The 22923-nt window shown below is 37.5% G+C and overlaps 6 protein-coding genes across 17 annotated transcripts; 2 read left to right on the forward strand and 4 right to left on the reverse strand.

Moving 5' to 3' along the window:
• The first annotated feature begins 1126 nt into the window (after positions 1-1126).
• Positions 1127-3462, forward strand: LOC117637276 (protein SYM1-like). Its single transcript, XM_034372127.1, has 4 exons — positions 1127-1586; positions 1698-1929; positions 2578-2702; positions 2987-3462. The coding sequence occupies exons 1-4, from the start codon at positions 1251-1253 to the stop codon at positions 3071-3073; spliced, it is 780 nt and encodes a 259-aa protein (XP_034228018.1). The 5' UTR covers positions 1127-1250; the 3' UTR covers positions 3074-3462.
• Positions 3463-3654: 192 nt separating this feature from the next.
• On the reverse strand, positions 3655-6859 carry LOC117638866. 4 transcript variants are annotated; one of them, XR_004587330.1, is made up of 4 exons: positions 6630-6689; positions 4941-6278; positions 4310-4450; positions 3655-4050 (listed from the first exon to the last, which is right to left on the reverse strand). XR_004587330.1 is itself a non-coding variant. In XM_034374021.1 (2 exons), exon 2 carries the CDS (start codon positions 6138-6140, stop codon positions 5067-5069), a length of 1074 nt encoding a protein of 357 aa, XP_034229912.1. In that variant the 5' UTR covers positions 6141-6278; positions 6630-6859; the 3' UTR covers positions 4734-5066. The 4 variants fall into 4 exon arrangements, 1 of the variants encoding a protein (XP_034229912.1); XR_004587331.1 differs by having other exon boundaries at positions 3655-4055; XR_004587332.1 differs by lacking the exons at positions 3655-4050; positions 4310-4450 and adding an exon at positions 4515-4533.
• Positions 6860-7618: 759 nt separating this feature from the next.
• LOC117612232 lies at positions 7619-10252 on the reverse strand. Of its 9 annotated transcripts, none has more exons than XR_004583325.1 (4): positions 10023-10252; positions 8203-9705; positions 7979-7998; positions 7635-7875 (listed from the first exon to the last, which is right to left on the reverse strand). XR_004583325.1 is itself a non-coding variant. In XM_034340999.1 (2 exons), exon 2 carries the CDS (start codon positions 9559-9561, stop codon positions 8488-8490), a length of 1074 nt encoding a protein of 357 aa, XP_034196890.1. In that variant the 5' UTR covers positions 9562-9705; positions 10023-10252; the 3' UTR covers positions 7635-8487. The 9 variants fall into 9 exon arrangements, 1 of the variants encoding a protein (XP_034196890.1); XR_004583326.1 differs by having other exon boundaries at positions 7975-7998; XR_004583328.1 differs by having other exon boundaries at positions 7979-8003.
• An 822-nt stretch (positions 10253-11074) lies between these two features.
• LOC117638145 (probable polyamine transporter At3g19553) lies at positions 11075-13348 on the reverse strand. The gene is made up of 3 exons (XM_034373252.1): positions 13178-13348; positions 12000-13051; positions 11075-11757 (listed from the first exon to the last, which is right to left on the reverse strand). Exons 2-3 carry the CDS (start codon positions 12974-12976, stop codon positions 11217-11219), a joined length of 1518 nt encoding a protein of 505 aa, XP_034229143.1. The 5' UTR covers positions 12977-13051; positions 13178-13348; the 3' UTR covers positions 11075-11216.
• A 385-nt stretch (positions 13349-13733) lies between these two features.
• On the forward strand, positions 13734-16721 carry LOC117637786 (FAD-linked sulfhydryl oxidase ERV1). The gene is made up of 6 exons (XM_034372804.1): positions 13734-14125; positions 14643-14720; positions 15050-15097; positions 15750-15814; positions 16010-16087; positions 16347-16721. The coding sequence occupies exons 1-6, from the start codon at positions 13913-13915 to the stop codon at positions 16465-16467; spliced, it is 603 nt and encodes a 200-aa protein (XP_034228695.1). The 5' UTR covers positions 13734-13912; the 3' UTR covers positions 16468-16721.
• A 257-nt stretch (positions 16722-16978) lies between these two features.
• On the reverse strand, positions 16979-19351 carry LOC117637313 (RING finger protein ETP1-like). Its single transcript, XM_034372172.1, has 5 exons — positions 19200-19351; positions 19043-19122; positions 18465-18590; positions 18254-18350; positions 16979-18184 (listed from the first exon to the last, which is right to left on the reverse strand). Exons 1-5 carry the CDS (start codon positions 19236-19238, stop codon positions 17483-17485), a joined length of 1044 nt encoding a protein of 347 aa, XP_034228063.1. The 5' UTR covers positions 19239-19351; the 3' UTR covers positions 16979-17482.
• Between the last annotated feature and the right edge of the window lie 3572 nt (positions 19352-22923).

A 22923-nucleotide genomic window follows, 5' to 3' on the forward strand; every position in this document is an offset into this window, starting at 1 on the left:
AAACAGTTTGGTTCACGTTCAAAAAGGTCGGCATATGTGTAACCGAAAAGGAAAAAAAAAGAAAAGAAAAGGTCGGCATACATATACTTGACGCTCTTTTCCTACTTGCCGTGTGTTGAGCAAGGGCATACTCGCTTGCACTTTACTCCACGTGTGTAATCACACTTTCAAGTTTCTTTTTCTTTTTTCCTTTCTACGAGGGAAAAGTATTGCATACCGATTCTCATTTAAAGAGCTGTTTTTTGTTGTTGAAGGAAATGCAATTTTCACATTGAAGAGCTTGAAAATATTATAAATGTAAATGGTGCTATGAAGATACCAGTAACCCCGAACTGTAGCTCTTCTCTAGAGAGTGATGTTTGCGTTCTATATCCTTCCTTGAGAAACTAATATCGTATTATTATTTAGTTAAAAAATTACGTAATATGGTATATTTGAAGTTAAGAATTAAATTATTCATATACACATATATTTGTGCTAAAATTAAGACATGATGGCTAAAAACTTCACCTCCTATTTTGAAAATGTAAAATTCTCATTTCGTGAGTTTTGAATACTATTTTCTCCATTATAAGGTTAAGAATCAATTTACTATTCCATTCTTTTATATATTTTTATTTGTTGAATACTGAAATGATGTCTCATATCTATTCTTAAGTTTCATGTACGTTAATATGACTTTTGTAGAGAGAAAAAAATGATAACATTAGTAAACACTAGAGAATTTTTATGAATGATATCTCATTAGTTCAACCACTTGTTCGAGACTCAATACAGAACTATAGAGTTGGTTATTATCAACCATTGAATATTAAATCCAACAACTTCCCGCATAGTTCCCAAGTGGCAATGGAGAAAAACTCATATCTATAGGGAAAAAAAACCGCAATGTACAAGTGTACATAAACATGAAATTATTCTTATGCACCAAAAAAGGGAAAAGAAAAAAAAACGAAGAGAGACCATTGTTCTAAAGGTTAGGGAAGCGAGTACAAACTTCATACATAAAGTCGAGAAAACACAATTGAATTTTGAATTCATTTCTATATTTTAAAACAAAAACCCCAAATTTGCCACCAAATGACCAAAAGTCCCTTTCTCTATGTAACTCGATACACGTCTCTCTCTCTCTCTCACATGTCGCTTCCTTTTGTTCAACTTAAAACCCCTCTCTCTCCCAAAACCCCACGTCAGAGAGACCAAAACCAAAACCTCTGCCCTTCTCCCATTGAAGACCTGCAACAACCACAATGACGGCCGTTTTCAGAAGAAACACTAACATCACCCGCCTTCTACACAAGCACTCCATCACCGACCCGATCGGAGCCCCGACTCTTCTCCAATCCCAAACGCAGTCCAAAGCCTACCTCCGCTTCCCCCAAGTTTTCCGGAAAGCCAGAGACTACGACCTCTCTCCCTCTGTCTTCTCCTCCGCCTTTTCTTCCTCCAAGTCCTCTGCTGAAACGACGTCGGTTTCTAAGCTTGGGTTCGTGGGTTGGTATCTGGGTATGCTCCAGCACCGGCCCATTTTGACAAAGAGTGTCACTGCAGCGCTTATTTACACTGCTGCTGATTTGTCTTCCCAGGTGGGTCAAACCGTAATTAAATCATCACTTTTGGGCATTTTCTGGTTACCCATTTTGTGAATTGGCTCTTGTTTTAATATGGTATCTGATGAAACTAATGATATTTATCAGACATTAGCAAAATCATCATTTTCAGAATCTTATGATGCTGTAAGGACATTGCGCATGGCTGGATATGGGATGCTGGTTTTAGGGCCATCCATGCATTTCTGGTTCAATTTCATGTCAAGAGTCTTCCCAAAACGTGATATCTTCTCTACATTGAAGAAAATGGCTATGGGGCAGACGCTTTATGGACCTGCCATGACTGTTGTTTTCTTCTCCTTGAATGCATGTCTACAAGGTATGCATAAAGCATGTTTCTTTATGGCACATTTTTCATGTTGAATACTGTTTGTCAAGGTCCAAGGATTATATGTGCTCTGCCTAAAATTTGTATAACTTTATATTTTGCAAAGATTTTTATGAATTAATGCTGCATTTGTCTCACAGATCAATCAAGTGTAGTTCGTAAAATTTGTTCTACATTCTTGAATCTGGGAATTTCTCTTTTCATGTAATAATTTGTTCAGCAAAGATTGCATTTTAAACCTGTGAGGATCGAATTAAGCGGCAATTAGATTGGTTTGTCGATGATTGTGAATTAGGTTGTTCTAGGTTTTATTTTGTGAAAATTATGATTGAGCCTACCACACTTCATTGTATAAGTTACTTTGGAAATTGGCTTTCCAATTTTTATACTTGAAATCAAAGATGAAAATCAGTTTTACAGAGAGTTGATAATGGGATGCTGAAAAGGGATAAATACATGTATAGAGTGTAGTTGTAGTTCGCCCAGATAAACAAATGTCTAGATGTACTGAGTTTTAATCTTGACCCTTGTGTTTAACTTTTGGGAAATGTTTCCAGTGCAGAAAGATGTTTTAAGTATACAAGGTGTTTCATTTCAAGTTCATATGGTCTAAGTATTTTCCATGGTTGCCAAATCCAGGTGAAAACGGTACAGAAATTGGTGCCCGTTTAAAGCGAGACTTGTTCCCAACATTGTTAAATGGTGTTATGTACTGGCCACTATGCGATTTTATCACATTCAGATTCATTCCTGTCCAATTACAGGTATATGTGGAAGTTTCTCTCTCTCTCTCTCTCTCTCTCTCTCTCTCTCTCTCTCTCTATTTTATTTTGGTTTTTCTCAATTTTTTTGGTTTTGGGAATCAACTGAAATTTTAAAGGGGTTGTCTGCTGAGTTCTATTCTGTCACACACACAACTTGGATTTGGCTCCAGATAATAGTGGGAAATTTTCTGGTTTGATCAGTTCACCTCATTGTTTGTCCAACCGACATATTTGACATGATCTGCAACTAACTTGGGAACTTTTGTTTTTTTCCTCTTATACAGCCATTAGTGAGCAATGGATTTTCGTATCTGTGGACCATTTATATGACATATATGGCAGGCCTGGAGAAAGCAGGCACAACTTCCTAGCTGAATTGACTGTAGGTGCCAATTTATTTCATTAGTCTCATCTTCAAGATCTAGACATGTCTCCACAACCGTTCTTGGAAGTTGCTCGTGATGCCTTTACAAAGTAAAGCTTCTGGGTGCCTGCGCAGAAATGCTAATGTGACATCCAAAGCCGAACCATGGTTGAAGCGCAAGCTATGAATCTCACTCTGATTTAAATTAGACAGAGCTACATTATTTATGAATTAGATTCATTGGTTTATCTTTAGATCGTGTTTTTCCCGGTACTTGTAAAACAAGCATACACGTTATGTTATGTAAAGCAGTAGGTTGATGTTGAAGAAGAAACTTACAAATGACAATCTCTTTTCTCAGAAACAAATGCATGCCGGATTTTCATTTTGCTTGTATATTAAATATTTATTTATTTTTATTTTCTGGAAGAGCTGTTTTTCAGCAATTCAAGTTGTTTAGAACAGGTTGACAAGTATATACAAGTATAAAAGGAAAGGCACATCTTTGGTGAGTTCCTGATTATTGATATAACTGGTGCTGAATGAACACCATCTCAAGGTCCTCATAAACTTGGCATCAGAACGTCATTGATTCTTTGAGTTAGTGGATATGACTTTTATTAAACCAAGGAATTACATACAAGAGAAGTATTACAGGGTGTCTAGATAAGAATCTCAAAAAAAAGTAAAACAACAACGTTCATATTGCAGACGCTCAAAAAATTTCTTCCAAATTGTATAGCTGAGCAGACCAAGCCACCCACCTTCTCTTTGTCAGCTCCATCAATCAACTGGCGAGGTCCATGTAGGAAACACCACAAACTTTGCATTTAAGGCTTTCTTCAAACTTGAACTGATCCTCACTCATTGTTCTTGATTTTGACGGCCTCTATACAGTTATATTGCCGATTCGAAAGTGGAATTACACAGAACATTGTATTTTATTGTCAACTGCTAACTTCATTACGTACATAGTTCAGACAGCTGCTCTTCACCGGTGGGGAAGATTAACATACAAATAAACAAAAGATATTTCACACATCAGTTAATCATCGTACATAGCAGATATTCATTCCTAAGAAAGGAAAGGTTCCATAAAGTGAGTTGGGAAGCGTGGTTTTGAAGCAACACACACACACACAGATACATGTTTTATATTTAAGGCAGTGAATTGTGAGCTCAAAGTGATGCTGTAGCTTACTTTGAACAATTTATATGCTTGCTATTGTAGTCAGAAGCTCACCTGTTATAATTTACAGCAGGCTTGCAACCGCCTTTGGATATACATTTCTTCACTAAAAGAAAATGGAAGCGACCCCTCAATCAAAGAGATGCCTTCTCAAGAACTTTGCTCACATAAGCCTGGCATTGATCACGTCAAGGACTGCACACACCATTATGTCAGTTAAGTATCAGTGCTCCGAGTGAGGGAAGAGGAGAAATCCTGCCAAAATTATTTTGTGTGACCTGCTATTTCAATTACAGGCCCAGGAAAAATAAGACAAATTTCATAACACAGCACTAATAGGTTTCATTAGCTGAGAGGAATGTAACACTAAAAGTAAAATAAGGCAAGCAGGAAAAGTAAATTAAATAATATGCAACTGTCTAACTGCAATAATTTGAATTGTGAATAAGACGTTTTCCCATAGCTTGGTAATAAGAAAAATGGGAACAAAAACAGATATTCATTGAAGAACAATGTTCAAACACTGGTGATGTCTTGTATAAATTGTTTACATGTTTTGGTATTGACATGCCCCCTCCAAAACAATTATCAAGCCTATATCCAAATGCAACCTAATGAACTTTACCCAAAACTTCTCACATAATCTACAACTTATTCCCTATCGCAATGCTTCAAAACTCCGTACCAGGCAGAGACTAAAAATCCGTGTAAGGTTAAAGAATTGATCCAAAACACTGAACTATGAATAACTGATGGTGCAATTTCATGTCTCGTCATCTCATCAACCGCTGAATGTGTGCAATGATTTATTTCACTCTTCAGAAGCACGCAAGACAATCTTCTCACGCTGTATGGCCCAATCTGCACCGAGTATCTGGGGATTTAGCTCAACTGAGGTAGAAAAATCCGATACAGTCACATAAGTAGGTTTTCTTTCTCTTTGCATATTTCTCAGAAGTGACATCCCATTCAAACCATCTTTGTACGGGTATGAGCCACTTAGTTGTTTTAAGTGCTCATTGCCATGCCTTGTCCCAGCTAGCTGAATACAAGGTTCTATTAATCTCTTTAGGTAAGCATCTAATCCATTATTCAAGAGGTTAACACAGTCTACAGAGACACTAACGCCCTCCAAGTCCAACTTCCGCTCCAAACGACTTCTTAATGATCTTGTATCAGGTAGCTCGCCACAGTTTTGACAGGTCTCAGGGTGGTAAGTACTACACAATGATACATTAGGAAGAGCTTTACGTGATCCACCCAAATTTATACCTAGAGGAGCTGTTACTGGGCTTCTACTTTGAATAGATGGGCTTCCTGCGTCCTGTTCGACCTCTTCTCCATCTTCTACAGAGGCAACTTCAACAGGAGGTCTGCTTCCAAGAGAAAGCAATTCACTAGCGCTTTGCTGCTCCTGTGCTTTAGAAATGAACTCCTCAGATGCCAAATTTTGGGGCTTTCCATTTGGCCCCAAAGGGCTTGGGCGGTCCCGGAACTTGCGTTCCCGATTAACTGGAGACCTGCCCTTGCGAGGAGATTGAGGAAATGCATCCGCATTAACTGATTGAAAACCATTCTTCTGATAGCCATTCGCCACTTTAACATTCAGGGTACTTCCCCCTTTCTTAAGACCTGTCAAGGGTGGAACTTTTGCAAGGCAGGCATTCTTGATAATTGATTTGATAAGTCGGTTATGAAGATGGACATTTTCCCTCCCAATAGTCCGATTGCAAAACTTGTCGAATTCACACTTGCTAATCTTTGAACTAAACAATCTCCTGATCAGATCAAAGTATTTCTCAGCTCTCTGATGCCCAATCCTTTGGATAATCAGACCTTTCAGCTCTAGAGTGTCGATACGAGTATAGCTTTGATTGGGCACCATTTCTTCCCCTTCACTTGCTAAAACTCACCAAACCCAGATCCTCATTGAAACCTTGAATTCTCCAGCAAAACCCAGATGACAGAATACATGATCTTCAATCCAAAACCTAAAACCCTAATTTTCAGACAATGTTTTGACCTGCATGTTCACCAAAGCATCAGAAGCAAATTCCCAAATTTTCTTAATCAAATTGAACATGGGTACTAAAATTCTGCTCAAATTACTTCTATTACAAAGATAAATATCACTGGGAACCAAACATTGACTAAACCAAGAGTTCAAAGAAACATAAATATCAAAATATCTTTCTAAATTTGGAAAATTAACGAGAAAGAGTAGCCGAAAAAAAAAAAATTGGACAAATTTGATAGATTTCAGTAACAATTTACAGATTTGACAGAAACCCAATTCAGATTTTGGCATGAAATAAAAACCCAAAAAGCGCGTTGACCAAAGAACGAAGAAAGAGAGAGAGAGAGAGACACGAACCTGGCTCGAACGAGGTCACAGTTGGATTGCCCTTTGAGTTTGAGTGTGTTTTTTATTTCCCAATTGTTATTTGGTGATTGTGCTTTCTCTGCTTTGGTTAGAAGCTGTTTCTGTTATAACAAGGACATGCCAAACAAGGATTAGGAAGAAGAAGGCTTTGCCTTTGTGTACTTTTCAGATGAAAACACACAAGTGCGCTTTACTGAGTTTGAGAATTGAGATGTGGAGACTTTGGTTAGGGCCCGTTTGTTTGCGCTTTTTTTTTTTAACTGTCCTTTGTTTTTCTTTCCTTTCCCTCCCTGGCTCCCCTGTGGTAAACAGAAAAAACTCCCACAAAGTTACCGACCAAAATTGGTTGATATTGTCTATTTATTTATTCAGTTGGGAGATCGAACACTATTGATTGTTTACTATTGATCCATATAGATTGTATTGTGGTGTTCACGTCAATCAACAGTTTATCAATTAATCATGTGCGCATAAGTGATTGAAAATAGCATATTGCTATCAGACTAACCTTTGAGGGTACTGATAATTCACTGAACGACTAACACTAGCATATCTATATTCCCGTATTGCTATCAGACTAACCTTTGAGGGTACTGATAATTCACTGAACGACTAACACTAGCATATCTCTATTCCCGTATTATCTTGTTAGCAAACTTTTCAGGGTTTTGTAAAGTAGTGGGTCGATTGATGTTGTTGAAGACAAACCAAGAGAGTATCACTTAAAAATCTATTTTCTTGGAAACAAATGCTTGTGGAACTTGAAAACCAAGTTCTATATTATAAGCTCTTTTTCTCCAGTTCTAGAAGAAACTTGTCTTTGTGCTTGGTTCACTGAAAATTCTACACATCTAACGCAAGCAATTCGACTTCTTCTTCTTCCCTGTTGAGGGAGATAGTTTTCCATTTAACCTGGTTAACTTGTAAGGCTTTGTCAGCAGATTTGCTTTTGGATGTGTAGATTCAAACCAGGGAGGCAATTGAACAAAAACAGAATTCTATAATGAATTGGATTTTGTCAATCGTCAATCAACAAAAAATTCAGTAATACAATCTGATATTTAAAACATAGCTCATCTTGGGCTCAGTGAAGCAAGCCTCAGAACAAACCCTACCTATGCAATATAACAACATTCTAACCACTAACTATGTTAGTAGTCAGGTCAGCATTCTTCAAACAATGCCTTCTGGTCTTTGATATTGAGCTGAGGCTTCAGATCTGGCTGTGCGCCTTCCACTGTTCACAACCAATTAAGAGTACCTCTTCAAAACTATTTAATCAAAAGAAATTTCTTTGAAATTATATAGCCGACAAAGCTGAGCGGAACCAACTTACCCACCTTCTCTTTCCTTCTCCACACTGCACTGACAAGTTTCATCAATTGAGAAGAATGAATAGTCCAGTTAAAATAGGGTGAGCAAGAAAAGTAAAATCCATTTGAAGTTCAAACTTTCTAAAGATTTGTAACTGTCTAATTGATAACTGAAGTCACTGTGCAATTATGAACGTTGAATATGCGAAAATAGAGAACAAAATAAAATTAATTGAAAGTAGTGTCCAAACCTTCAAACAGTGAGGTCTTGTATGAAAACGTTAACATATTACTGTATTAACATGCCCTCTTAAGAATGACTATCAAGCCTATGCAACCTAATGAGCTTTACCCAAACTTCCCACAGAATCCACAAATTTTTCTTATGTCAATGCTTAAAACCTTGAAGAGGCAAAGCCTACAAATCCATGTGAGGTCAAATGATCAAAAAACTGAACTATGAATAATTGAGGGTGTAAGTTTCACGTCCCTTGATCTCATCAACTGCTGAATGTGCGTATAAAAGGTTTTTTTTTTCACTCTTCAGAAGCACGTACGACAATCTTCTCAAGCTGTATGGGCCAATTTTCGCCAAGTATTTGCGGATTTAACTCCACTGCTGCACAAAAATCTAACATGGATGCATAAGTAGATTTTGTTTCTCTTTGCATATGTCCCCCACGCAATGTCCCATTTGAACCACATATATACAGACTGTTTAGTTGTTTTAAGTGCTCATCCCCATGCCTTGTCCCAGCTAATCGAATACAAGGTTCCAGTAATCTCTTCAGGAAAGTATCTAACCCATTGTTCAAGAGGTTAACACAGTCTACAGAAACACCAATACCCTCCATCTCCAACTTACGCTCCAAATGACTTCTTAACGATTTTGTATCAGGTAGCTCACCACAGTTTTGACAGGTTTCACGGTGGTATGTACCACCACACACTGATACATTAGGAAAAGCTTTACGTGATCCAACCAAATGCATGGATATACCAAAGGGAGCTGTTACTGGGCTTCTACTTTGAATAGCTGGGCTCCCTGCAACCTGTTCAACTTCTTCTCCATCCTCAGAGGCAACTTCAATGGGAGGCCTGCTGTCAAGAGAAAGCAACTCAGTAGGACTTTGCTGCTCATGTGCTTTGGAAATCAATTCCTCATATGCAATATTTTGGGGCTTTCCATTTGGCCCCAAAGGACTTGGACGATCCCGAAACTTACGATCTCGATTAACAGCAGACCGGCCCTTGCGAGGGCATTGAGGAAATGTATCCCCGTAAAGCGGTTGAGCACAACTCTTCTGATAGCCAATTACAACTTTAGCATTGAGGGCACCTCCCGTTTTCCTAATACCTGTCAGTGGTGGAGTTCTTGCAAGGCAAGCATTCTTGATAATTGACCTAATAAGCTTGTTATGAAGATGGACATTTTCCCTCCCAATAGTCCGAATGCAGAATTTGTTGAAGTCACACTTGCTAATCTTCAAACCAAACAATCTTCTGGTCAGATCAAAGTATTTCTCAGCTCTCTGATGCCCAATTTTTTGAACAATTGTAAATTTTAGCTCTGAAGTGTCAATACGAGAATAGCTTTGATTGGGCAACATCTTTTTTCCCTCCACTTCTTGTCTTATAATTCACCAAAATCAGATCCACATTGAAACCTCGAATTCTCCAGCAGAACCCAGATGACAGAATGCAGGATCTTCAACTCAAAACCTAAAACCCTTATTTCCAGGCAATATATTCATCTGTATATTCACCAAAATGGCATAAAAAACAAATTCCTAAATTTCTTAATCAAAATGAACAAGACCCATGTACAAATTTTGCTCAAATAATATAAATGTCATCTCGAACATTAACTATATCATGAGTTCAGAAAAACACAAGATTACAATGTCTTTACGACATTCAAAAATAAAAGAGAAAGAGTAGCAGAAACAAAAACAGAGCAAATGTGATAGATTTCAGCAACAATTTGCAGAAACCCATTTGAGATTGTGGTAAGAAATCAAAACCCAAAAAGCGAATTGACCAGAGAACGAAAGTACAAAGAGACACGCACCTGAGTGAAACGAGGCCAATGCTTGAAGCTACTTCTGTTAACCAAACAAGGATTAAGATGAAGGGCTTTGTGTGCTTTCCGAACCTTCTTCTGTAAAAGCTACACGTGCGTTTTTCTGAGTTTGCGAGATGTGAAAGACTTGTTTAAGGCCCGTTTGTTTGCGCTCTTATGTAACTGTCTTTTGTTTTTCCTTCCTTCACCTCCCCTCTAGTGAAGAGATAGGAAAAATAAAAAAACCTGTTTCATATTTTTAAGGGCAGATATTTGGCTTTGATCTTTCTTTTTGTTTTTAAAGAGAGGGGAAGCAGAAATTAATACTACTTTTTTTTTTTTTTATAGCTCTAGGTATACTTTACCTCGGAATCTATATATCATCACATAAAATGCAAAATCTTATTGAGGTACATATTGTAATTGTACGTGATATAAAGTTGGAGGTTAAAATCTCATTCATTCATACGTCAAATGGCCTCATCATTTGGTTCGTAACCTACCAACTTGCTACACTATACTTGGGATCTTGCTTAGGAGGGCTTCTGGAAGAGGCCCTTTTTTTACAACCAAAAGTGCTTTTTACAGTATTTGGCAGCAGAATAATTTTGAAGTGCTTTTGGGTCATAGAAATGCTTTTTGGAGAAGCATTTGGCATGTACTTCTTCAAGAAGCACTTGGATTTCAAATTTTTATAATAAACGTGCTTTGTTTGAAGCGCTTCCTAGAGATGCATTCCCAAACGAGCCAAATTCAAACAAATATTCGCTTGTGTGCAAAACAAGCAGCTGGTGAGCAGCTTGCCATGGATAGATAAAGTAGGAGCCTAGAATTGTTACCGTGGTTCATTGACTTCATTTCGAGGACATTGGGTTTAGGGCTTGCTATGGATAGAGAAAGAGTTGAGATGCCAACAAAGCGGATCATCTGGGTTCTGCATTTGGTGATTATTGTACATAAAGAACTTTATAACCTTTTCAATGCAATCGAAACTCTGAAAGCATGTACAGTTTTCAAACCCAGTTTTCATCTTGAACAAACTAACTTCATACAAACACCAAAACATCAAAATAACTTCAAACACATAACAAAAAGAATTACAGCTTCAAACACATAGTATTAGAATTACAACTTATATGGTAAAGAATTATACATTCGTTTATAGCTTTGCAAACCAGTGAAAGTTGGTATGAAAAAGACTGGCTACTCTAATTTCAAGACTTCTTCTGACCTCAATTTGGAGGGTTCTTGTTCTGTATCAGGTGACAAGTCTGTGAGAAGGCCAACTGAAGCCTCATCTGCATCTTCTGGATGCAACTGCAAAGCCGATGAATGGCCAGCCGGACAGTTAAGGGGAGGCTCAGCAGGTTGTTCTGCATCAAAATGTGCCCACTTCCTATCCTTTGCATGAACTAAAAGAGGGTACAACAAAACCCCAGCAATGATTACACAACCACTTACAAAGAAAGTCCTTAGAGAAGCCAAGCACATAACAAGAACAAGCAACAATGCAGGAGGCAGGCAAAGCATTGTTGCCCCAAATGTTTGGAAGGGGACTTTGTAAGGTCGATGAAGGTCTGGCTTCTTTACTCTCAATTTTATAAAAGCTGCAAATTCAAGAAGCATTCCTATAGCATATAAGAAATTAAGAAATTCCAAGATCTCCTGAAAACTCATCCACGACAAGAAGATAACTCCGGTAGCAGAGCACAAAATGCTAACAGTAGGTGTTCCATACTTTGACCTACAAGATGGAATTAAACAAACAATCAGGTAAGTGCTCATCAACACTGCACCTAAGGTCAGATAGCATCCAACTCAATTTGGAAGCAAAAGGTCCTTTTCTTTGAAGAAAGGATCCCCTATCGAACCTTGGGATATAAATTATAAATAATCTGTCACTTAATTAAGTTTATATATGAAATATGCATCAAAGGTTAAATTCCTTGAGGTTGCTGAGGGAGATTAAGCATACAAGTTACAAACCTTGAAGCAAATATAGCCGGAAGCATTCCCATCTCACTCATCCCAAGAAGTTGAAAGGCATCACTGCTCATTTCTGCTTCAAACAACCCCATGTTAGACATTGCAGCAGCTGCTTGAATCCACCACTTAAGCCAAAAGCCACCTATTAACATCCCAACTTCTGCAAAGTACCCATCAGTCCAGTCACTAGAGGCAGAGTTTAAAGCTCCTGTTCCAGCAAGAAGTGGGATCAAATATGAAGAAACCACCACAACTACAGCCCCGAGAAGAGCCTTTGGAAATGTCTTACTTGGATTTTCAACCTCCCCTGCAAGGGTACTTGCCTTATCCCAATAGTTCAGATTCCAAAACATACTATTGAAGTATCCCCTCCAATCCACCTTCTTAAAGTCCACAACTAGCCACTGCTTCACCCTTATTCTGGGAATCGAAAGAATCGCCATTACAAGAAACGGGCAAAGTGAGAAAATCGCAAGGGAAACAGCAGAGAACCCGACAATGTGTAGTCCACGGTAGTTCAAGTATGTCAATGAGAATGTTATTCCCAAAAGAGCTGGAATTCGAGCTATCAACCGGTTGAAGATGGGAAATGAATGCTTCAAGTAATCCAGGAATAGGACAGGGTAAAGAGCGTTGTCCATAACCCCACTAAACCATTTCCAAAAGCCCTCTTGGAAACCCCAGAAAGGCCCAAAAGCTGCTGATATCCAGAGCACATATCCACCATTTTCAGGGAAGCTTGTGGCAAGCTCAGCTGTCACTAAAGCTTCTGGGATGCTCCAAAACAAGGGAAACACCAAGAAACCAAGCAAAGACAAAAGAGGGCCACCCCCAGCCCTGACTGAATCCTCTACACCAAAAGGGCCCCCAGAAACCTCATAGAAAATTAGAGCTATAAGAGGCAAAAGTGTCAACTTTGGGTTTGGTTTTGCGGCTGTGTTCTTTGTATCATCACTGACTATTCCCTCTTCAGCCATCCACAGACAGCAGAGGGAAAAATATATGAACTCCAATACCAAGCAGCCTAATGGATTCAATGAACTGGGTTATGCCTGAAATTTAGATCTGGTTATTGTTTCATGATGCTAAGCTGTAACCGTAGACTGCTAGCTCCATCAAAACCCATAACAAAAACAATCAAAGAAGTTTCTGCAGGTGATTTTGTTCAGAGAAAGTACCTGTTTTGAAGGATTTGCCAAATTGGGTGTGGCATGATTTTCACAATAGACGTGTTGGATTGGATCAATGAACCCTCTCTTCTATTTTGCTTCTTGGAAGAAACTAAAGCCACTTCCTTCCACAGAAGTGGTGAAATTGGATCCTTCATTTGTGGGCGAGTCTAATCTTTGACTGGGGATGCGTTCCATACGCGCTGTAGACTCACGTGAGGCTAATATTTATGTGGAATGTTGGGGTGTCACTACACTGTCCTCCCATACGCCATTGTGTTGGATTGCGTACTGAACATGGCATGGATATGTGGAAGATATGATGATGACCCATTGGTTCCCCAACGTGGTCGTTGATTATGTGAATGTGATGTATGTTAGTTGGGGTCGGAAACAAGAGACATAAAATAGATAGAGGCGCCATTCGAATGCATGTAACAAGTTCTGCTACAAAAAAAAAAAAAAAAATTGCACTTAACAAGTTACCTAACCACCTAATACACTATTCTACAACGATTTTTCTAACCTATAGGTGGAAATTGCCCTTAAAAGTCGGCTCGTAAGAAAATAGTGCCCAAGAGTTCTAAAATCACTTAATTTTTTTTTTTTTTCCTAAAGTGGGCTCTTGAATCGTGACTAATTACTTACTAGTACTTAAGCAAATAGTCCATATTAGAATTCATACACCAAACAAGCCGTATTTTTCCCGCTACATATCTCCTTCGCGTCTCGCTGTCTCTGAAAATGTCGGAGCATCCATTGCAGGCACTGTTTCAAACTGTTGCGAAAGTCTCAAATTCAATTCAAGCCCAACTTTCTAATCTCATAGGCCAACCTCACCACTCCTCTCCCACAACCCAAACACGCCTTTTCTCTGTCTCTTCCTCCTCCAAAGTACGTTCGTCAGAAAATGTCTCCACCCATCCCCAGCCCACCGATCTCATCAACGAGAAAAAGGTACTCTTTCTCATTGATGATCGTTACACTCACTCGTTTGCAGTGTTTTAAATCTAAAGTTGCAGCCTTTGTTGGATCTCCTTGTTTGTCTTCTGTCTTAGAGAGATGGGTAACTCGGTAACTGTTTGATAGAAGTCCTGAAAGAGTCTAGAGCTGATTTTTATGTGTTAGTGCATGTGGATTTTTCTCTAATTCACGTGGAGTGAATCCCATTGAAATATGTTTTTTTTGTTGGAAGCATTTGTTTGGTGGGTTTTGTGTGTAAATGTAGGGTCGGCTGAGATATTGTGTTTGCGGCAACATAGGATCGGCTTATTGGCTGATACGGGTAGAGTTGTATACTAAATGCCATATCTTTCACTTTACAAAATGTATGCAGGTTGAGTTCCTGTAGGCACCAGTAGCCATAGTTAGCTTCCATGGCATTTTCAAGCCATTTTATTCTGTCAAAAACTTATTTAGAATTTCAACAGGCAATTGCTTTGTCGATAATGATGAATCAATTCCTTATATTCAGGGAAATTCGGCTAGTCCTTTGACTAAAGAAGAGCTTGGAAGAGCCACTTGGACTTTTCTTCACACTCTTGCTGCTCAGGTAAACAAAGTAGTGAGTGTTAGTAATATTTGCAGTGTGCAATAATGTTGTTAACGAATCCAGAACAAAATTGAAAGTAAAGTTGGTATACTATAAACTAACTAGTCCCTTGGTTCATTCCCCTTGCTTTACAAAAATATCTTCTAGTTTTTCAATTATCCTAAAGATAACTACTGCAGACTACCAGCTTAAAAATAGACATTTGCAAGAAAATTACTTATGTATACTGCACCTTCTGCTCTTGATCACAACAAAATGACATATATGCGCATGTAATTATTAACCATTTCATGTAGATTGAATTATTTAATAACTTTTATTTGTTTCAGTATCCAGATAAACCAACAAGGCAACAGAAGAAGGATGTAAAAGAATTGGTATATGCTTCTCTCTCTCTCTCTCTCTCTCTCTCTCTCTCTCTCTTCTCTTCTTTTAACTAGTCTATGTACCACAACGAAAATGATGCCATGACTTGGTGCTTCATTTGGGTTTCCATTAAGTTATTATATAGCAATGGACCATAAATCTAATTCATTAGTTGTTCTTTGTTCATTTCTGAAGAGCTAAGAAGAGTTTCACAATCCTACTCCTGCGGAAATATGATTGCAAATCATTTTTTCTTAAAGGGTAACACCATTAGCTCATTAGCACTCCTCAATTAACCTCTGGCACTCCAAACTGATTATCTTATGATTTTTATGCACTCACAATGTGGAGTGCAAGGTAAAAAGGACTGACAATATTCCCGCCCTTTTTAAATCCTTATTTCTTTCGGATGGAGTCTCATCAGAACTTAATGTAGGATTATCCAGAAAGGAAAATGTTTTTTCTTCATAACTTTTTGCAACCTCATTATTTTATTCTAAAATAATTCATTTTTTGGGCATGTTTTCTTTTTTCTATGTTGGACTTTGTCTTTCAAGAAGCCACTGTGATAATATATTGTTAGGTGTGAAACTGATATACACAATGTGGAAGAATTGGATTATGCAATCGGAGCAACTCATTTTGTGTGCATTTATTATGCAGATGTCAATATTATCACGAATGTACCCCTGCAAGGAATGCGCAGATCACTTTCAAGAAATTCTCAGGTGCACAATTTCATCTTCATTTCAACTTTGCTCATCATGATTGTTCTCTATTTTTCCATAATTCTCAACTACGTTATAGGTCCTTTGCTATCAAATGATTAAATGTGACATTCAAATGCTTTACCGTACGATCTCCAAATGCTTCTTCCGTATAATTTTGAACCAATAGATGCATCTTTGCTGCATGTTTGGCAGATCAAATCCTGTACATGCTGGATCACATGCTGAATTCTCCCAATGGCTTTGTCACGTGCATAATACAGTTAACAGAAGGTAAGTTCTGCAGAAATCTCCACACAATGCTATTAGTTTTTTCTGACCAGATACTAGAGTTTATTTGCACTGCTAAGATTGGATTTAGTCACCGCAGTGTTTGAAAGGTAGTCTGGCTGACACCAGGCACCAGCTCAACTGTCCCGGTTCCGTAATTTGAGATGCTATTTGATCTGTGGCCCTTTGAGAAACCTGATAATTTTTACATTTTGACAAACTGTATTCTTTTGAGTGCTAAAATGTGGGGTTATTGATACAGCCTTAGCAAACCGGTTTTCCCCTGTGAGCGAGTTGATGCAAGGTGGGGCAAGTTAGAGTGTGAGCAGCGTGCATGCGATCTACTAGGACTTACTTCAGGATTTGAAGACAAAATGTATTAAGTACTTTCTGGATCAGATGTTGAATTATTAGAGTTGATGGTTATATTGTACACAGCATTGATTGTAATCAACTTCATATAAAAAATTGCATGAGTTACAAATAAAACATATCGATAGTACCCCTTTGCATATTTTGTGGGACTTTGCCCTTTGTGCATGTGCAGCAGTAGACAAAGCTTGTACATGAACAGCTTCTACACTTGAAGGGGCTAGATTGATCAATTCCATGGTTGTCCAAATTAGCAATTTTAATTTTCTATTTTGTCAATTTGATTATGACATTACCATAACCCTTGAGGTTTATTGTGTCCCATATAGAGTTCGGCTGATCATGAATCCCGGCTAATCCAGTTTAACCGCAAGCAAACCATTTTGATTTACTTTTTGGTTCTTATACTTCTTTTTAGCTAAAAGAAGATTAAAGAAATAAGGAAAAAGTGATAATAGGAGGATGAAATAGGAGAGGGGGAGAGAGAGAGAGAGAGAGAGAGAGAGAGAGAGAGAGAGAGACAACAATGAAACAACGGACTTTACTTAAATCAATTGGTAGACTGAGTTGAGTAACAAACAATTCACGACATTCATAGAAACTATGGTCAAGGAAACCCAGAGACTTGGCTCTATCTACTTTAAAGACCTTCTGAACCTATTAAACATCTAAGAAGTTCAGGACTGGAACCATATGCCAATTTTCTTTTGGCTTGATGGAACCATACCATTTGCCTTAGGCTCCAACGACAATGCAATTTTGTAAATGGAGATAGCCATCAAAATCAGAACCAAACTCTATCCAAAAATGATCAAGCCATGATGCAGGAAGAGTTGGACAAAGCGAGATTAGCCGAGCTTGATCACTTCCATATTCAAAAGGGAGTGACCTAGTGAGCTTACAACAAGACAGAAGGGTCGAAATTATGAGCCTTGGTTAATGAAACATAGTCTAGAAGATCATCCTTTTGACATTTCAACAGCATTGACAGTGTGTTCTTCCCTTCCATGCAGACTGCCATATACATCAGGAGAGCTTTGCAAAAGTAGTCCTCAGGCTATCCCAAGCTGACTGCCGCTGAGTTACTAACTCGTTCGCTGCCCGTGTCATTCCCTCCATGGCAGACGCTTGTGCTAAGTCTGAGACTAATCCATCTCTCACAGTAGTAACTTGTGTATCAATGGTATCCAAAACCTCATGAGTCTTCTCCCGATCACTAGCTTCCAAATTCTTTATTTCGGACTCCAACCCTTTGATCATGGCCTTAAGGATGGCAACTTTCCCATCCGTGGCAAGAATTTCTTTCTTCACCTCAGCATACTTTGAAGCTTGCTGCAGGAGCACAAACTTTTTCTGAGTAATTGAGGCTGATAGGTTTGACGCCACCTTCAACTTATGTTGAGCTTGGAGGAAAGTAGAGGTTTCCTCTGAAAGATTAACCCCGAATGATGAAAGGTCCTTCAACTCTGATGGGCATGGATGGTATGCTAGAAATATGGCTGAGTATGCGAGAAACTCCTTTTGCACTTGATGATCAGCTAAAGCTTCTAACCCACGATCAAAGATCTTCTGGAGTCCCTCCTTGGCCAATACAAGCTCATCGTGCCCAACCAACGAATGCGCATCTGCTGGACGAAGGTCAAAACTAGGAACTGGCTCAGATATAAGATCAGCAACAGCAACCATCAGCGCATCCATGTTCTCTAGCTTGGATGAAGAGGATAGATCCTAAACATGCGAAAGTATATGAGTGATTGGAATGTGGACGATAAAAAGAACAGAAGCAAAGAAGCTCACCTTGGAGGCATTGGAGGGTGAAAGAAAGGATCGCAATTGTGGGATCACTCGAGCATCTAAAAATGCTTCGCAGCGATAACACCAAATTCTTTGATCTCTGTTTCAAAATGTAAGCAAAAACCCCAAGAAATATTGGTAACAATCACTCTAGAAAAGTAAAGAAAATGAAAGATTTAAGGCTACAATTTGTAGAAAGCACTGGTAATGGTACCTGCAGCTGGCAGTAAGACAATGGTTTGTCTGCCTATAGTGCTCAATGAAGTGCATGTTCACATATCGACTACAGAAGACGTCCTTGCAGGACAAACAAACCCAACTCTCCTTGACGTCGTGGCATCTAGTATATCAAAACCAGTCCACATATTAGAAATACAAGTTATGGTTCAAGATTCATACACTCAGGGTTTGATAGTGTAAAAGTGGTAGATGCCAGAAGAACTTTGAAATCTTCTTTCATCGAAGTTGTCTTTATAGTTGATGGCTCTTGCCCTTTGGGGAGATATATATTATATGTGAAACTAAGGTCGTCTAGATAGTAAATTGTTACAAAAAGAAAGCTAATTATTCAAAATAGGGTTGAGTTTATTTTCCTTTTCTATTCAACTAGGCAATCACTTGGGTCTTGGGTCTAGCAGATAATTAAAGTTCATTCAACATGCACACTTTTCTACTCCATTTGTGTATCTTTGTTTTCCCAGATGCCAAACAATCAATCATTCCGAACTCCCAAACAAAGCAACCAAAAACAATTCAGAGTCTAAAGCAACCATTTGAAGAAGTAACACGAACCTCTTGCATGGAGTATCAGATTTGGGAATGCGGGTGAAATCAGAGGACAGAAGAGCCAGGTGATCGCAGAATGTCTTTGCCTTCACCGAACAAACCATTTAGATTTAGTCATAAGCTTTCAGAAAAAGCAACTAGTTACTAAGCGCAGATAGATTACCTTAGGAGAAGAAGAGCCAGAGCCAGCTTTCTTTGCCATTGAGAGGAGTTGCTGCTTTGCGTCTTTGGGTTTCTAAACCGCTGTTTATGTATGTCACTTGGATACACCAATCAAACTAAAAGCTGAATCGCCTTTTTTTCGTGACTTTGAGGTCCTCCTCTCCTTTACTGCTCTCTTCTCTTTATGAAACTTCTAGGCTAAGGCATCTGATATTTCATAATTTCACATGATTTTATATCCTTTTAACTTAGTTTTGTGAATTAATTTGACTAAAGATGTTGATTTTAGTTATTTTTTTTAGCTTATGAGTCACGAAAGGTATAAATTCGTCAAATATTCTCATGATAGAGTTTGACATGATTCCAATTAGAGATGGAAGATAGCATCTTGACGGTTGTCCATGAATATTTTTATAATTTTTGAAGAAGGTTAGGGCTCGTTTCATACACCGTATTAGATTCTGGATATGAGTTCATGTCAGTTGTTTGGTGTCAACTTGTATTATTTAATTACCTAACCATTTTTAACGGGTTGAGTTTTTAATACTCTTCTTACCTGACTAACTAATACAACCCACACACCCCGGTTTTGATAATACACGCTTAATTATACAGCTAGGGAAAAAGAACACCCACGTTCACGCGAAAAATCCTATTTTCATCTTCTTCTCCCTAGGATTCCTCTACTAACTTCTCCATAGGTTATTCTCTTCACTCTTCTCTATGTTTATTCCCCCAACCATAGTCAAATTTTGACATTTTGGCCAGAAATGCTTCTCCAATCTTATACACGGCCATGTTTGGAACGCCTCACTAGACTGGCCTGGGTTAAATAGTACTTGAAATCCTTGTTTGGTAAGCGACGGGATTAACTTAAATGAGACTATATAGTCCAATAGTGAAAAAAAACGCATCACTCATCTTCTAATACAGTGAGTCTGAAAAGTGATTTGCTAAATAGCACGCTCGCAAAATAGAACACGTGAGTCTGACTCCTCTCTTTAAAAAATATCATAATTTTATTTGTTTTCTTTTAATTATTGTTTTAGATCTTTGAATTGATTTTTTTTTTTGTTGCAACCTTTATGTTTTTAGATAAAAATCCTTAATTAAATTTAAATATTACAATAATTATTTTGATATTGCATTGGAAAATCAAACTATTTAATTTACAAATGTTTGATATTTTTTTGATATTGAAACAAGTTTAATAATTCATGATGTGATGCTTTCTTTATAACAAGCAATTTTTACTTTGTCAAGTTATATTTTTCAGTTTGAAGTCAAAAGTCAAATATACAAACATTCTATATATATATATATATATATGTATATATGTATGTATGTATAATTTTTTTAATTATTGTTTTACTTGGTCTTTGAAAAACCTAGAATTATATAGAGTGGGCTTAACTCCTTTAACAATGTTTCGACCAACTAAGATTAATCTTGAGAAGCCAAAAACCAAATATCATAATTTTATACTTCATAAAAAAAAAAAATTTTGTTTGATTTCTTTTTATTATTGTTTTAAATTTTTGTTGTTGCCATATATTGTTAAAAATCTTTGAATTGGGTTTTTTTTGTAGCATGTATTTATCTTTCAAGTCAAAAACCCCAATTAAATTTAAATATTACAAGAATTATTTTATACTTCATCAATTTGTTAATAACTTGATTTTTAAGTAAAATTATATTATATTTTGGAATTTAGATTTTTTTAGGTTAAATTGTTCAAAAAAAATTAAATCACGAATGTTTAAACAATATATATTAATGGATAAAAAAATATTAATAAAAAGAACTTAGGATTCAAATGGGCCTGGATTTCAATCATTTTATCTTGAATGTACTTTTTTGGGTCATTTTATCAAGTTCTTTTGAGTATAGTATACTCGAGAAAGATTCAAACTTGAGAGCATGCTCTTAACAGGAATTTTTTTTGCATCTTATATGTATATGAGATATAATAGGGTTAAGAGAAATAGATGAGGTACATATGACAGATTGAAACCCGAAGTAGGACCATTTGTTAAGGTATATCATATATACAATTAGCAAACTATCCTCAACTCATTCAACTACAACACATTGAATAATACCAAATAGTTCAAAGGACTTGATAAATACGATCCATGATTGTCCAAATTAGCCATTGAACTGTACTATTATGTCATTTGGACAACAGACATTTGCAGAACTTATGCCTCGGTATAGAGTACAGTAGATCATGAATGATGTTTAGCATCAAGTTCTGCGGAATATGCTACCTAGCAATCGAATGGTAGGACCGTACGAATGTCTCTTTAAAGAACCTATTCTGATAAGAAAAACTCCAACATGTGTACTGTGATTTATTTGATCACCTCCAGTTATAAACTCTCTCAGTGTGCTTATTTTCCATGCCGGCTATTAAACCGTCCGGAATGATGGGGCCTCTCCAAATTTCAGTATTTAGGCAGTTTCATACACAGCCCGGAATTGTGGGATTACTGAGCATCTAAACATGCATCACAGGAGAAACACCAAACTGATAGATCACTGATTGAAATAAGAAAGTGAGAAAAACAAATTTGGAAACAATCACTGTAAAACAATAAATAAAAAACGACTTCAACATGGAAAAATTTGTGGAAAGCATTGATAATTGTACCTGTAGCTGAGAGCAAGACAATGCTTTGTCTGCTGATAATGCTGAACCATGTGCTTGTTCACAAAAGGGCTGCACAGGACGTCCATACAGCAGAAACATAACCAGTTCTCATTGGGGTGCTGGCATCTAATTTATGAGGCACTCAGACTCAGATCAACGTAAAACGGGAACAGAATCAGAAGGAGCAACCTTTGGATTCTCTTTACTATAAAAATCTGAAGATTCTATTCAATGTGAGAGAAAGCCTTTCGAATCCTTTTATCGTCGATGAAAGGAACAAGTTTATTTCGAATCCTTTTATCGTCGATGAAAGGAACAAGTTTACTTTCATTTCCTATTGCAACTTACATGCAAGCAACAACCAGTAAAAAACCAAACGTGCTACGAGTTTATTTAAGTAATGACATGGTCTTGGCTTCATGTAGATGAATTAAAGTTTATTTAACTTGCAAATCTACAAATTAACTAGAACAACCTCATGCTGTAGAATGCGGATCCTAGTCCTCACTCAGAGGCCTGCAACAATGCTACATTGTATTTTCCTATGTTTTCCTTCTAAAGTCTTTTTGGGGAAGGGGGAGATTGTTAGGATTGGTTGAAGAATAAGGAAGTACTTAGGAAGATGCCATGCACATTGTTGGATTAGATGGCTTTAGAGTATTTAAACAGCAGTCACTTCCTACGGTCCCATACTTTATCCCATTTGAGATGCAAACACAGATTTTCGCAGAAGGAATCATATCTATTGCATGACAAAGGATATAGAAATCTTATACCAATTGTAGCAGTCATGTAAGCAACCTCAATTTATTCATATGTCTGAGAAACAGCATACAAATTAAGAAAGCAAATGTTTAATAGACAGTCATAGGTGGGAGAGGAAATTAAACCAAGAAATTAACCAGAGATTGGTCAATTAAACGTATGGTGAGAAAAGATGGACCCTTTGTGATCAAGGCCGAGGAATGAAGACATTCAATTTTTGGCCGGGTAAATATACAACAGAATCTCAGTGCTTACAATGAGATTGTTAAAAGTACACACCAACCAAACTTTCTTTATCTTTTAACTT

The sequence above is a fragment of the Prunus dulcis genome, chromosome 8, assembly GCF_902201215.1.
Source record: "Prunus dulcis chromosome 8, ALMONDv2, whole genome shotgun sequence".
Classification (NCBI taxonomy): domain Eukaryota; kingdom Viridiplantae; phylum Streptophyta; class Magnoliopsida; order Rosales; family Rosaceae; genus Prunus; species Prunus dulcis.